Consider the following 13,082-nt stretch of genomic DNA (forward strand, 5'->3'; position numbering starts at 1 on the left):
GATATTATTTTGTTCATTAATGTTTATAATGCCATTTTCAAAAATTTCTATTTCCTTTGCATTAAATGAGAATCTTTAGCATTAGAACAAATTTTCAAAAAGCATAGAAAAATATAAGAAGGAATATGAAAAAATACTATAATCTCATTAATCAGAAGCAATAATTAACTTTTTGATCTATTGCCTTCTAATTTTTAAGTACATTTTTAAAATAGCTGAAGAAATATTGTATATATAATTTGGATCTGTACACTTATTAAAAACATTTCATAGTGGCTGCATTATAATCTTTTTAAGGGACATATATTACAATTTAAACATTTTTCCTAATGATAGATTTTTAGGCTGTCTGCAGTTTTTCCATCTACTTAATTAAAATATTGTTTTTAACCTTTGAACTTTCATAATGTTTAGAAGCAGCCTCTGGGTTCCTCAAAAGTCATTTTTCCCCTATATTTACGTACATTAAGATACTATAGAAATAAATAAATTTCAACTTTGCCCCTTAAAGAAAGATATCATGCTCTATCTTTGATCAAAATTTCAAATATCAAATTTGGAATTATCAAATTTCATTTTTTTTTTTTTGACAGAATCTCTGTTGCCCATGAGTGCGATGGTGAGATCATAGCTCACTGCAGCCTCAAATTCCTGGACTCAGGCAATTCTCCTGTCTCAGCCTCCCAAGTAGCTTGGATTACAGGTGCATGCCACCATGCCCACCTAATTTTTTTTCAAGACAGAGTCTTACTCTGTTGCCTAGGCTAGAGCGCTGTGGCGTCAGCCTAGCTCACAGCAACCTCAAACTCCTGGGCTTAGGTAATCCTTCTGCCTCAGCCTGCCAAGTAGCTGGGACTACAGGCACGCGCCACCATGCCTGGCTAATTTTTTCTATATATATTAGTTGGCCAATTAATTTCTTTCTATTTTTAGTAGAGACGGGGTCTCACTCTTGCTTAGGCTGGTTTCGAACTCCTGACCTTGAACTATCTGCCCGCCTCAGCCTCCCAGAGTGCTAGGATTATAGGCGTGAGCCACCGCCCGGCCTAAGTTTTTAAAAAATTTTTGTAGAGATGAGTCTCTCCATGGTGCCCAGGTTTGTCTTGAATTCCTGGCCTTAAGTGAACCTCCTACCTCGGCCTCCCAAAGTACTGGGGCGGCCTTATTTCATATTCCTTTTATATGATATTTAATGAATGCCAAAACTATGTTTCAGTTATCACACTAGATGTTGGGAGTCCCTGTGTTCATTTATCAAAATTATCAAATTGTTACTATATTACTTACAAATACTTACATTTTTATATTTTTAGTTTTTTGGCTAATGCTTAACATGATTTCTCATTTCATATTCCCGGTGTGATGCAAAATTATTTTTTCTCTACCATTTAAAATATTAACATCTACAGAAAAGCTAAATATCACTACGTTAGTGATTAATATACTGAAATTTTTTTATTTAACTCTATTAAAGGAGAAATAATGAAGTAACGTTAGTTTTTTCTATTAGGATCAGTGATTTATATTTGAAATATATATGATAGGTACAGAAGTTGAAGTGCATTGTCTTAGTTGTTAAAGTGTACCTTTATTGTGGTCTGTCTTTTGAGTATTGGTACCTGTTTACTTTGATACATTTGGCATAGATAACCAAAGTCAGAGTTGTTATAAGTCTGAGTCCTGATGCCTCTGGTGGTCTCCTTGTTCTGCAATACTGTTAGATGTGTTTTGATTTTGTTTTTCTTGATTAGTTTTTATATATACTGATACCATTAAAGATAAAAGTTCTCTCAGATCATGTTCCAAGTACTTATAAAAAGAATTGAGGCTCAAACTTCTTTTTTTCCAGATCTTCAATTTTGCAAGCAGAGAGTAAAAAAGACCATGAAGAGGTAAAATTTTATCTAGTTATTTTCTTTAGCAACATTTAAAAATACTCTTCTAATAACAAAACACATATTCATTATGGATATTTTGGAAAATCCTAGTTAATTAAAAATCCTTTTTTGTAAAAGTCTGTTGTCCTCAAGCAACATTCTTAAGTTTCTCACAGAGTTTTATAGCTAGTAGACCTTAGTGATCATCTCACTGCTATCTTTAAAGCTCAATATCAGAAATGACCTTGTGACCATTGCCATCTGGCAGGCTGTCAGTGTCATGGGATGGCAGTTTAATTTATTCCCTTCTCTCACCAACCCTCTGAGACACTATCTGCTGCAGTAAGAACATGTGGCAGCAGGTGTGGCATGGCAGGAAGCAACTAAAGCTTAAAACTTTGGGAAAATGAAAGACAGAAAAACAAAAATTTGGGAGTGTCTGTTCTTCCTCATGAGTCTTTTATTTTTGGCTCCATTCTTACTACTAGTAAGAACTGATGCTTCAAAACCCTTGACCTGAGAAATATTCTTCCATGAAAATATACCTTACTTGATTTTGAGCCTTGTGTTGGTAAAGACAATGTTGAAAATTCTACAGAGATCTACCTTTATTACTTCTTGTGGAAAAAAGTTGATATTAAAATTTGATTTTGGGTCGGGCGTGGTGGCTCACACCTGTAATCCTAGCACTCTGGGAGGCCGAGACGGGCAGATTGCTCGAGGTCAGGAGTTCGAAACCAGCCTGAGCAAGAGCGAGACCCCGTCTCTACTATAAAATGGAAAGAAATTAATTGGCCAACTAATATATATAAAAAAATTAGCTGGGCATGGTGGTGCATGCCTGTAGTCCCAGCTACTGGGGAAGCTGAGGCAAAAGGACTGCTTGAGCCCAGGAGTTAGAGGTTGCTGTGAGCTAGGCTGACGCCACGGCACTCACTCTAGCCTGGGCAACAAAGCGAGACTCTGTCTCAAAAAAAAAAAAATTTTGATTTTGGTCTCTGAGGAACACAGACAAACGTCTCTCTGCTCACTGCATGGTTTACCAAAGAAAATAATTTGTTTAGTTTAATGAGGTTCATCAGGCACTGGAATCCTTGAGAGTGAAGTAGAAGATGTGCAGAAGAGAATGTTTTCTATGCTAATTATCCATACACTTGAAAGAGAGGAGGAAGGTATAATATAATATATTCACCAGGAATATATTTCTCTCTTAACTTTTTTGCATTGGTGTTAATTATGATACCTGAGTGCAGGCTGTCTTGTTTGGTGGGGTTTACTGGGGGGAAGTGATATAAGAAGATAAGTATAAACTATTAAATTGTCATTTAGTATGATTGCTATATTTTTATTTCCTTGTATGAAATAAATTTTGAATTTTTAAATCTGCTGAATGTTCTCATATATATGCATATGTTTAAATAATTAATAAAACTACTAAATGTTTTCCTATATATGTACCTTCCTTATAAGGGATCTTCTTATAAGGAAGATTATGTGTTACTTCTAATGAAACTTGTGTTTCAATTGAATATTGAACATCATTTACCTTTAGAAGAGAAACTTTGTAGATAAAAATTATTAATTATATTTTTCTATTCTCTTGCAGTGGATCTGTACAATAAACAACATATCTAAACAAATATACTTAAGTGAAAATCCAGAGGTAATATTTTTATTTTGTTATACAAATCTAGCCAAATTGAATTCTGTGGCTTATATGCTTTTATTAATTAAGTCATAATTTCTCAAGTTCTGTCATTTTATTTTATTTTATTTGAGACAGAGTCTCGCTTTGTTGCCCAGGCTAGGTGGGTGCCGTGGCGTCAGCCTAGCCCACAGCAACCACGAACTCCCAGGCTCAAGCAATCCTGCTGCCTCAGCCTCCTGAGCCACCATGCCCGACTAATTTTTTCCATATATATTAGTTAGCCAATTAATTTCTTTCTATTTATAGTAGAGATGGGATCTCACTCTTGCTCAGGCTGGTTTCGAACTCCTGACCTCAAGGAATCCGCCCACCTTGGCCTTCCAGAGTGCTAGGATTACAGGCATGAGCCACCACACCTGGCCAAGTTCTGTCATTTTTTTAATTTGACCTTGAATAGGTAGCTTTAATGTACCATGTATGTAATGAGTGATCTTCCTAGAACAATAATTTTGAAAGGTACTGAAATCAGTCAGCCAACAAATATTTACTGGGTATTGACTGTTTAACTCTGTTGAGCATGTGGAGAAGGGAAATAGAGAAGAAAAATAAGCCATGGCCTCTGCCTTCCAGGAGCCTATCTGTATGGGGAAACAAAACTAAAACTTTAAGTAACATTTCAGATAAAACAGGATATAATTGAAAGCATATGGTAATGGCTTCAGTTTTGAGAATATTAGGATCAGTGTGTACTTTAGCTTTAGAAGAATCTCTGTGGAGATGGTAGAAACCTGAGCTGGGTATGATTTGTTTGAGTTTTGAGGAAAAGAAGAGACATTTCAGATAAGAAAATAAAAACAAAAGCGCAATTGCATAAATGGTATGTTTATGAGACAAATAATGAAATTAGAGTTAACGGTCTTGATAGAGAATAATAGAAAACTGCAATGTACATACAGATCACACAGGGATCTTGTAAAAATGCATATTATGATTCAGTATGTCTAGGTTGATGTAGCTTGAACTCCCAGTTCTGCAAATTATACCTTGAAAGCGAGGATATCAAAACATATGAACCCTGCAGTGTAGACATAGCCATAGGTACAGTCCAAACATTCAGGCAGAACCCAAAAGTACAGAGAATTCTGGAAGGAATCAAGTGGGCCCAGACTGTAGTGTCCAAAGACTTGGCCCTATGACAAGAGCAGTCTTGGTGGGCCTCACTGTGCTATGAATATACCCTGGCATCTCCCAGGCTGGGCAGGGGCTGATGATTTCAGGTGAGGCTGAGAGGGCTAATTTTTGGGGAGGCCCTCAACTCTTCTAAATCTTTAACTCCTATTGATGTAATGGTGGATTAGACAGGAGGGTCTAGACTAGTTTACTATTGATGTGAAGGATGAAAGAGATAAATAAGGTAAAGATGACTTCCAGGTTTTAAACCTAAGGAAAGAGAAGAACAATTTGGAAAAGAAGAGTCATTCTGTTTTTCTTTCAATGACTTTGAGGTACCTGCCAAGAAAAATGATTTAGGTTAGGCATCCTGGGGGAAGTTTTAAACTAAAGAAACAAAAATTTCATGACCTTCAAAATATTAGTAATTTGTTAGTTTTATAATAATGAGTTATAATTATATATGAAAACATAATTGTATATTATAATAAATTATAAGTTAAATTTTAGAAAGTCAGTACAAACTATAGAGAAGGTTTTTGGTTTTAGTAACTTGATCTCTTGCCAATCCAGCTTTTCTTTTATGTAAAGTTACTTGGGAAAAACAAAAAATAAAATTAAAATGCAAATTAAATTATTTATTTTACAACCCAGGAAATGCATAGAGAATACAGTGTTTGGAATTTGAATAGTTCATACTTACAATCTTTTCCTACCAATTATCAGAACTCTGTTTTTTAGTTAGTATTTTCCAGGTTATCCAGGAATTATTTTATCTGTATTAATGAGGGTAGAAATTTTGATCAATTTGTGGCATTATATTGGTATTTTTGCTAACTGTAAGGCATAGAAATGCAAAACTGTTTTGTAATTATTTTTTCTAATTTAAAGACTATTTTTTTTAAATTATGATAAAAACCAAATTTATCATCTTAACCATTTTCAAGTATACAGAAGGGTAATATTAATATTAACTATATGTACATTGTTAAAACAGATCTTTAAATACCATTTTTATTTAGCCAGTCTTTTGACTAAAACAATAAGTCTAAAATATGTCTAATGGAAAGCTTTCTTTCAAATTTTGGTCTGAAAATATCCATGAAAACTTTATAAATATATAGATATTTCTGAGCATAAATATATTCTGGAAAATTCTGAAAACTTTACCAGCATAGTTATACTACTTTCATATTTTGTGAATATTTCCTACTTCTTCTAAATTTCTTTATTCAACAAATGTCACTCTGGGAGGCTGAGGCGGGCAGATTGCTCGAGGTCAGGAGTTCGAAACCAGCCTGAGCAAGAGTGAGACCCTGTCTCTACTATAAATAGAAAGAAATTAATTAGCCAACTAATATATATAGAAAAAATTAGCTGGGCATGGTGGCGCAAGCCTGTAGTCCCAGCTACTCGGGAGGCTGAGGCAGGAGGATCGCTTGAGCCCAGGAGTGTGAGGTTGCTGTGAGCTAGGCTGACGCCACGGCACTCACTCTAGCCTGGGCAATACAGCAAGACTCTGTCTCAGAAAACAACAACAACAAAAAACAAATGTCTACTGTGCCAGGCACTGTGCAGAGTGCTAGCAATAGAAACCTTAATCCAAAATATCTAGTAGTTAAAAATTTAAAGAAAAAACAATATTTTCTTTAAAAATTTAATGAAAAATGATTTAGAATAATTATGTATATTAGTAGAAAATAATCAGATGTTTTTCTAGATTAAAGGAAGCAAGAGGAAACTTAAGTTTATAATGTTGTGAAGTTAATTATATTCCTTAATATAAAGATGAGAGAATGTGGAACTACTTTAGTAGCTATAGTTTGTATTTTAAGTGAACTCAAAAGCATTCTAATAATTCAGAGTTATATTCAAACTTTTGGTTTTCTTACTTTACTAATATTAGACCTTTTTTTTAAAAAAATAATCAAAATAGGAAACTGCTGCACGAGTAAATCAGTCAGCTCTAGAAGCTGTCACTCCTTCTCCGTCTTTCCAGCAGAGACATGAGAGCCTTCGGCCAGCAGGGTGAGTTACCACACTGGAAGCTATTTAAAGAACTATACAGGAACTATTTAAAGTGTTGGTGAGCACTTTGATTTTAGCAGTACTGCTTATATTAGTACCAAATAGTTCCTTGAACAACAGAGAAAGTGTATTTTCAAAATGGTAAATTTGCCAGTAAGGGTGCTAAATAAATAATTATTTCAGATTTCCCTAGTGTTTCCAACTAAATCTCTAGGTTGAGATGATTTATGTCTTTGAGTTTAATAATTGGAAAGAAAGAAGTCTGCTATTAAATAAGTAGCTATGATTTGGGATTGGTTTTTATTGAAATTTGTTTTACTCTTATTGACTTATAATACTGTGTTTTCTTTTTTCATGGTTTGTTAAGTATTTGATTTCCAAAAGAAAAAACTAAATGCAATGCCTTCTTGTTTTCATTTGTTATTAGACAATCTCGGCCACCAACAGCTCGAACCAGCAGTTCAGGATCCTTAGGATCTGAGACCACAAATTTGGCTGCCCTCTCTCTAGATTCTCTTGTTGCCCCAGACACCCCGATACAATTTGACATAATTTCTCCTGTGTCTGAAGATCAACCTGGCCAAGCAAAAGCCTCTGGCCAGGGAGGCAGGTGGGGACATTGTGCTATAGTCTGTAAAGTTTATGATTCCATTTCTACATTTGAGAGTCATCTCTTATATATCAAGTGCATCAGCTATGTTATAGGTTTTTTTTTTGTTTAATTGCCTAACTTTGATAGAGCAGAAGCATGCAGATTTTTCTTTAAGTCTTTTGCCTCAATTAAAGGAGTTAAGATAATTTAGTTTAAAAAATATTTACTTCTGAATTTCTTTTTTTTTTTTTTTTTTTTTTTTTTTGAGACAGAGTCTCACTTTGTTGTCCAGGCTAGAGTGAGTGCCATGGCGTCAGCCTAGCTCACAGCAACCTCAAACTCCTGGGCTCGAGTGATCCTTCTGCCTCAGCCTCCCGAGTAGCTGGGACTACAGGCATGTGCCACTATGCCCGGCTAATTTTTTATATATATATCAGTTGGCCAATTAATTTCTTTCTGTTTATAGTAGAGACGGGGTCTCGCTCTTGCTCAGGCTGGTTTTGAACTCCTGACCTTGAGCAATCCGCCCGCCTCGGCCTCCCAAGAGCTAGGATTACAGGCGTGAGCCACAGCGCCCGGCCTACTTCTGAATTTCTTATATCTTGGATATTTGCTCTTAAAATTGCAGAATAAAGTTGATAGTTCTGTCTTTAGGTCATAATAGTATTTTAGGCTGGGTGCCATGGCTCACGCCTGTAATCCTAGCCTCTGGGAGGCAGAGGCGGGTGGATTGCTCAAGGTCAGGAGTTCGAAACCAGCCTGAGCAAGAGCAAGACCCCATCTCTACTATAAATAGAAAGAAATTAATTGGCCAACTAATATATATAGAAAAAATTAGCCAGGCATGGTGGCGCATGCCTGTAGTCCCAGCTACTCGAAAGGCTGAGGCAGAAGGATTGCTTGAGCCCAGGAGTTTGAGGTTGCTGTGAGCTAGGCTGATGCCATGGCACTCACTCTAGCCTGGGCAACAAAGCGAGACTCTGTCTCAAAAAATAATAAAATTAAAAAAAAAGTATTTTAAACATAAGTTTATAATATTAACATAATAAAGGCTATACGTTTATTAGAAAATACTGTACCAGAATAAGAAATCTTTAGGAAGTTACTAAAACATTATCACTGTTTTGAATTATTAATGAGTCATCTTTTATTTTATAGTAAGGAATATTCTTATTGAAGCAGTTAAAAATTTTCTTTGGGTGTGGATAAAGGAAATATGACTTAAGGCAAATCATTTATTAAGTAGGTTGGACACCTAATAAATTGATAATATGTTGATTGGATATACATGGCTGTGACCCACGAAAAGTAATTTGCATTTGATTACATTTATAAAAATATGCTTAGCATTTGATATAATAAATCACACATGGATAAAGAGATCAATTTCCTGTTAATTTTAATGCCAGTGTTATTTTAGAACCATTTAGCTCTGTTTGCTTCCAAAACCTACTTTGAATTGTACTTTTCTTCCTTCACTGTGGGTGTGCCACAAGCCATACACACTAAAACGGGAGGTAGCTTCCACCTCCAGTTCACTTTTCTTCTTACATTGTTACTTAAACCTTAAGAAATATATCGTATTTCCCTGAAAATAAGACCTACCCATAAAATAAGCCCTAGCAGGATTTCTAAGCACTTGCACAATATAAGCCCTACCCCAAAAATAAGACCTAGTGATGGGCGTGGCTACACAGCACATTTTATCTGCACAACTTAAGCATTTCCTCTTGGAGCGATAAAGAAGATGAGCAGTCCTTCTTATCTGCCCCAATTTGACAGCTACTATCCCAGAGGTGACGGGAAAGGTGCGGGCAGCCGCACCAACAAGGTTGGCTCCCCCTGTCGGGTCCCGGCATCCTGTGCATGCTGCAAGCTGAGGCTTTGAGGGGAAAGTCTCCTCAGTGAAGTGAGGAGTGGGACACTCCACTTTAGGTATTATGTATCCCCGGCAAGAAGAAGGAAAGCTGTGGCTGCCATTTTACTCAATACCTTGGTCCTCTCTTACCACCCCCCCCCCCAACACCCAGGGGATAAGGGAAAAGCTTCAGCAAGCAGTCTTCTACTGAGCCCAGAGAGATCATTTCTGCTCCACTGTGCAGATTGAACCCAGTGCTCACTGGATCTCTGATAAATAAGCCAGCCCTTACATATCAGCTTTGCTGGCCTATCTCTCTTTTTCCTGTGTATCTGTACCCCCAGACAATATGAGTGCAAAAAGAACGTGCTATTCTGTTGAGTACAAGAAAGAAATTGTGGAGGACTCCAAGGGCAAGAATCTTACGGCTTTCGGCAAAGAGAAGAAGTTAGGTATCTGAATGGTCCCAAAATGGCGGGCAGAATATGATAACCTCAGTCTACATGTGGATAGAGGAAATGCTAAGAAGTGCAAGTGTGGTTCAGATCGGCAACCTTTATTTCCTGAGCTGGAAGACATGACAGGAGAGCAAAGGCTTGGTTGTGCACAGGACTGATATTCAAAGATTTGTCCTTGCAATGGCACCACAATTTGAAATATCCCCAGAAGATTTCAAAGCATCACAACACTGGCTGGATGGCTTTCTTCAGTGATATGAACTACACTGTTTAAGTGGAAAGATGCTAAAGTTATTAAGCGAGCACTTGCATTCAAGTCCTTTGTTTATGGCATCAACTATTCTAAATACCAACTTTGCAACATGATCGCTATGGATGAAACTGCAGTGTTTATGGGTCAAGAAGCCCATATGATAGTTGAACAGAGGGGTGTCTCCTCAATCTACATTCCCCCCACTGGTCAGGAAAGTTCACGCGTTACCTGTATTTTGGCAATTCGTCTGGATGGAAAGAAAGTCACACCTCTTATCATCACTAAGGGCAAGAAAGATAACATTGAACGTGTTTCCAACATTTATGTTCTTGAAACTGAAAAAGCCTGGTGCACACGAGGAGTTATAAGGAAGTGGCTTGATTTAATGCTGCCACTTGTTTTGCGAGGTGGCCAAAGAGGTCTGCTAGTCTGGGATTCAGCCAGCACTCACCATGCTAAAGACATGAAGAACTTCCTTGCAGAGAGAAGAATAGATTAAATAATGATTCCTGCAGGAATGACTGCCTATCTGCAGATCCTTGATGTTGCACTAAACAAGCCATTCAAAGATCATTTGCTCATGGAAATTAATGACTACATTGAAAATAGAATGACAAGAAATCAGCGTGGAAACTTTGTGAAGCCTAGCCTGCAAGAGGTCGTGATTTGGGTGAAGAATTCATGGGACAAAATCACTGGCAGTGTTGTTACCAATGCACTCTGAGCAGGTTACGTGGATAAGAGCTGCTCATTTAATGAGAGCTCTGTTGCTCGATGAGAGATTGGGGCCAATGGTTCTAAAGGAAATAGAGTCACAAGAAATTCAGGATGGAATTCGGGGTTTGGAGAGTTATGATGATGTTCCAGAAGAAGACAAGTATATTTGAATAAATGTAGATTGTTGTACCGTACTTAAAAAAAATAACACATCCCCTGAAAATAAGCCCTAGGGTGTCTTGAGGAAAAATAAATACAAGACCTTTATTTTTATTTTCGGGGAAACATGGTAGGTTTAATACTAGAAAATGTTCAAATCATCATAGTTGACTTGCAACTTGTACTTGGAGAACCTAAAAAGGTTTTTACAATCCCAGGAAATCCCTGGCATTTTTCTTAAGCAGCTGAGATTGGAGCTAAATCAGTGTTCCTCTGTGCTAGCTTATTTAAATTCAAGAACTTCTGCAACATGGTTTATTATAATGTTGATTTTTGTTGTGTATGGCTAACCTTCTAAAATACAGCAACACTGGGTGCAGCCTATTAATGTGTGAGGGCAGAAGCCATCTGTCATAGTAATTTGGTCATCAGTGGTGTTCCTTACCAGGATGGACCATTTTAAGAGTTTTTCTTTCTAAAATGTTTGTGCAAAGTTTTGTGACTCTTCATTTTAACTCTCGATTCAATAATTAGATTTCTTCCATGTATCTGGCCATATGTTCATATTTTTTTCTCAACTTTTCAGGCGTACAAATCCATTTGGAGAATCTGGAGGAAATACAAAATCTGAAACTGAAGGTAAAACAGATGTGCAGTATTTTAGAACTACTTCTCAGTAGTAAACTGTGAAGAATTTGTCATTTATGTTTGCTACTATGCTCAGTTTTAATATTAACTTGAAACAACAGAACTTAATCTGACTTAAGATGTTGTTACTATATAGAATTATGGAGAATTATAGAATATCATACTTTTCACTTCATAGTCCAATTCTCAATGCATAAGATGTCTTTTAAGCTCTTCCTAACAGCTGATATTTAAATTCTAGTACTAGAGCATAACTTATTTTTTCTTTTTCCTATTATCTATTTTATACAGTTTCAAACTGACAGAAAAGCAGTAATAGTGCAAGGAATTCTTTTTACCCAGAACCACCAATTGTTGAAGCATTACCCTTTTGTATTTGAATTTGAGACCTTAATTTTCCTGTAATTTGAACACTGTAGTTAGGAGTTATTTCTAAATACCTCCCCTTTAGGTTGAATTTTTCACTGGGAATCTAAAAGGAAAATAAATGTGGCATTTAAAAATGCATAGTGTACCTTGTTCTATTATAGATTCCATTCTTCATCAGTTATTTATTGTCCGGTTCCTTGGTTCTATGGAGGTGAAATCAGATGACCATCCAGATGTTGTTTATGAAACAATGCGCCAAATCTTAGCTGCCCGGGCCATCCATAACATCTTTCGTATGACAGAATCACATTTATTAGTCACTTGTGACTGTTTAAAGTAAGTAATAACCCCTCCCTAAAAGAACTGTAGAAAAAGTTACATAATTTCAGCCTAATTAAAATTTGTTTTCCAAATTTTTAATTATTATTATAGGTTAATTGATCCACAGACCCAGGTTACAAGGCTCACGGTGAGTTCTACATGAGTTAAGCTTTGTGCCTATACACAACTTACAACTTGATAATAATCCTGATCCTGATATTCAGGTATAGTAGTATCAATTATGATTGGTGTTTAGACTGTTACAGTTAAATCTATGGCCATCTCCAAAAAGTTATAATTGAACATTCCATGTAACTGAAAATGACACAATTTTGTGCGATATTTAGTGTTTGCCCCTCAGGAGGCATGTATCATACACACCAAAAAACAAGAGGAATTAAAAGGTGAACATGATTGAGAGTGTTTTATAATTATCTATTTCAAATAGCTGCAGGTGTGTGTGTTTCCATTTAGTTCATTCATTAAAAAGACTATTTTTGTTATTGAATTTGACTTTGTAAAATGTGTTGACTAACTAATAAAACAAATTCAGTATTTAACACCCTCTTTTTCTGCTTAGTAATCCAAACCCAATATGACATTGTTGTTCTTGGATTACCAGTCTGTTAAAAAAATTGGCTTTAATATTTATGATAATTTTAGAATTTAGTATGTGAATTTGTCGTATATAAGTGCTATTGTAATGGTTTGAAAGATCTCATGTTTGCTCTGATGTTTTCTGCGGCAGTTTCCATTGCCCTGTGTAGTTTTGTATGCTACACACCAGGAGAATAAGCGCCTTTTTGGATTTGTTCTTCGGACATCAGGAGGGAGAAGTGAAAGTAATCTGTCATCAGTCTGCTATATATTTGAATCAAACAATGAAGGGGAAAAGGTACATGGCTTTTCAGAATGTTTCTGTTGTGAAATACTTAATCATAATCACTAATTAATGCTTACTAAGATTTAATAACAATTAAATTC

The 13,082-nt window shown here is 36.1% G+C and overlaps 1 protein-coding gene across 2 annotated transcripts in view; it reads left to right on the forward strand.

Annotated features, from left to right (window-relative positions):
* The window catches only part of APPL1 (adaptor protein, phosphotyrosine interacting with PH domain and leucine zipper 1), a 40,837-nt gene that overhangs the window by 21,618 nt on the left and 6,137 nt on the right, over window positions 1-13,082 (forward strand). Inside the window, exons 12-19 of one of the 2 annotated variants that reach the window (XM_076008833.1) lie at window positions 1,850-1,892; window positions 3,484-3,540; window positions 6,632-6,723; window positions 7,151-7,333; window positions 11,347-11,399; window positions 11,939-12,113; window positions 12,210-12,246; window positions 12,847-12,993. In XM_076008833.1, the coding sequence (XP_075864948.1) occupies window positions 1,850-1,892; window positions 3,484-3,540; window positions 6,632-6,723; window positions 7,151-7,333; window positions 11,347-11,399; window positions 11,939-12,113; window positions 12,210-12,246; window positions 12,847-12,993 (787 nt within the window). The remainder of the gene's footprint in view (window positions 1-1,849; window positions 1,893-3,483; window positions 3,541-6,631; window positions 6,724-7,150; window positions 7,334-11,346; window positions 11,400-11,938; window positions 12,114-12,209; window positions 12,247-12,846; window positions 12,994-13,082) is intronic. The other variant, XM_076008837.1, reaches the window with a different exon arrangement.

This window comes from Microcebus murinus, chromosome 1, assembly GCF_040939455.1.
Source record: "Microcebus murinus isolate Inina chromosome 1, M.murinus_Inina_mat1.0, whole genome shotgun sequence".
NCBI lineage: Eukaryota > Metazoa > Chordata > Mammalia > Primates > Cheirogaleidae > Microcebus > Microcebus murinus.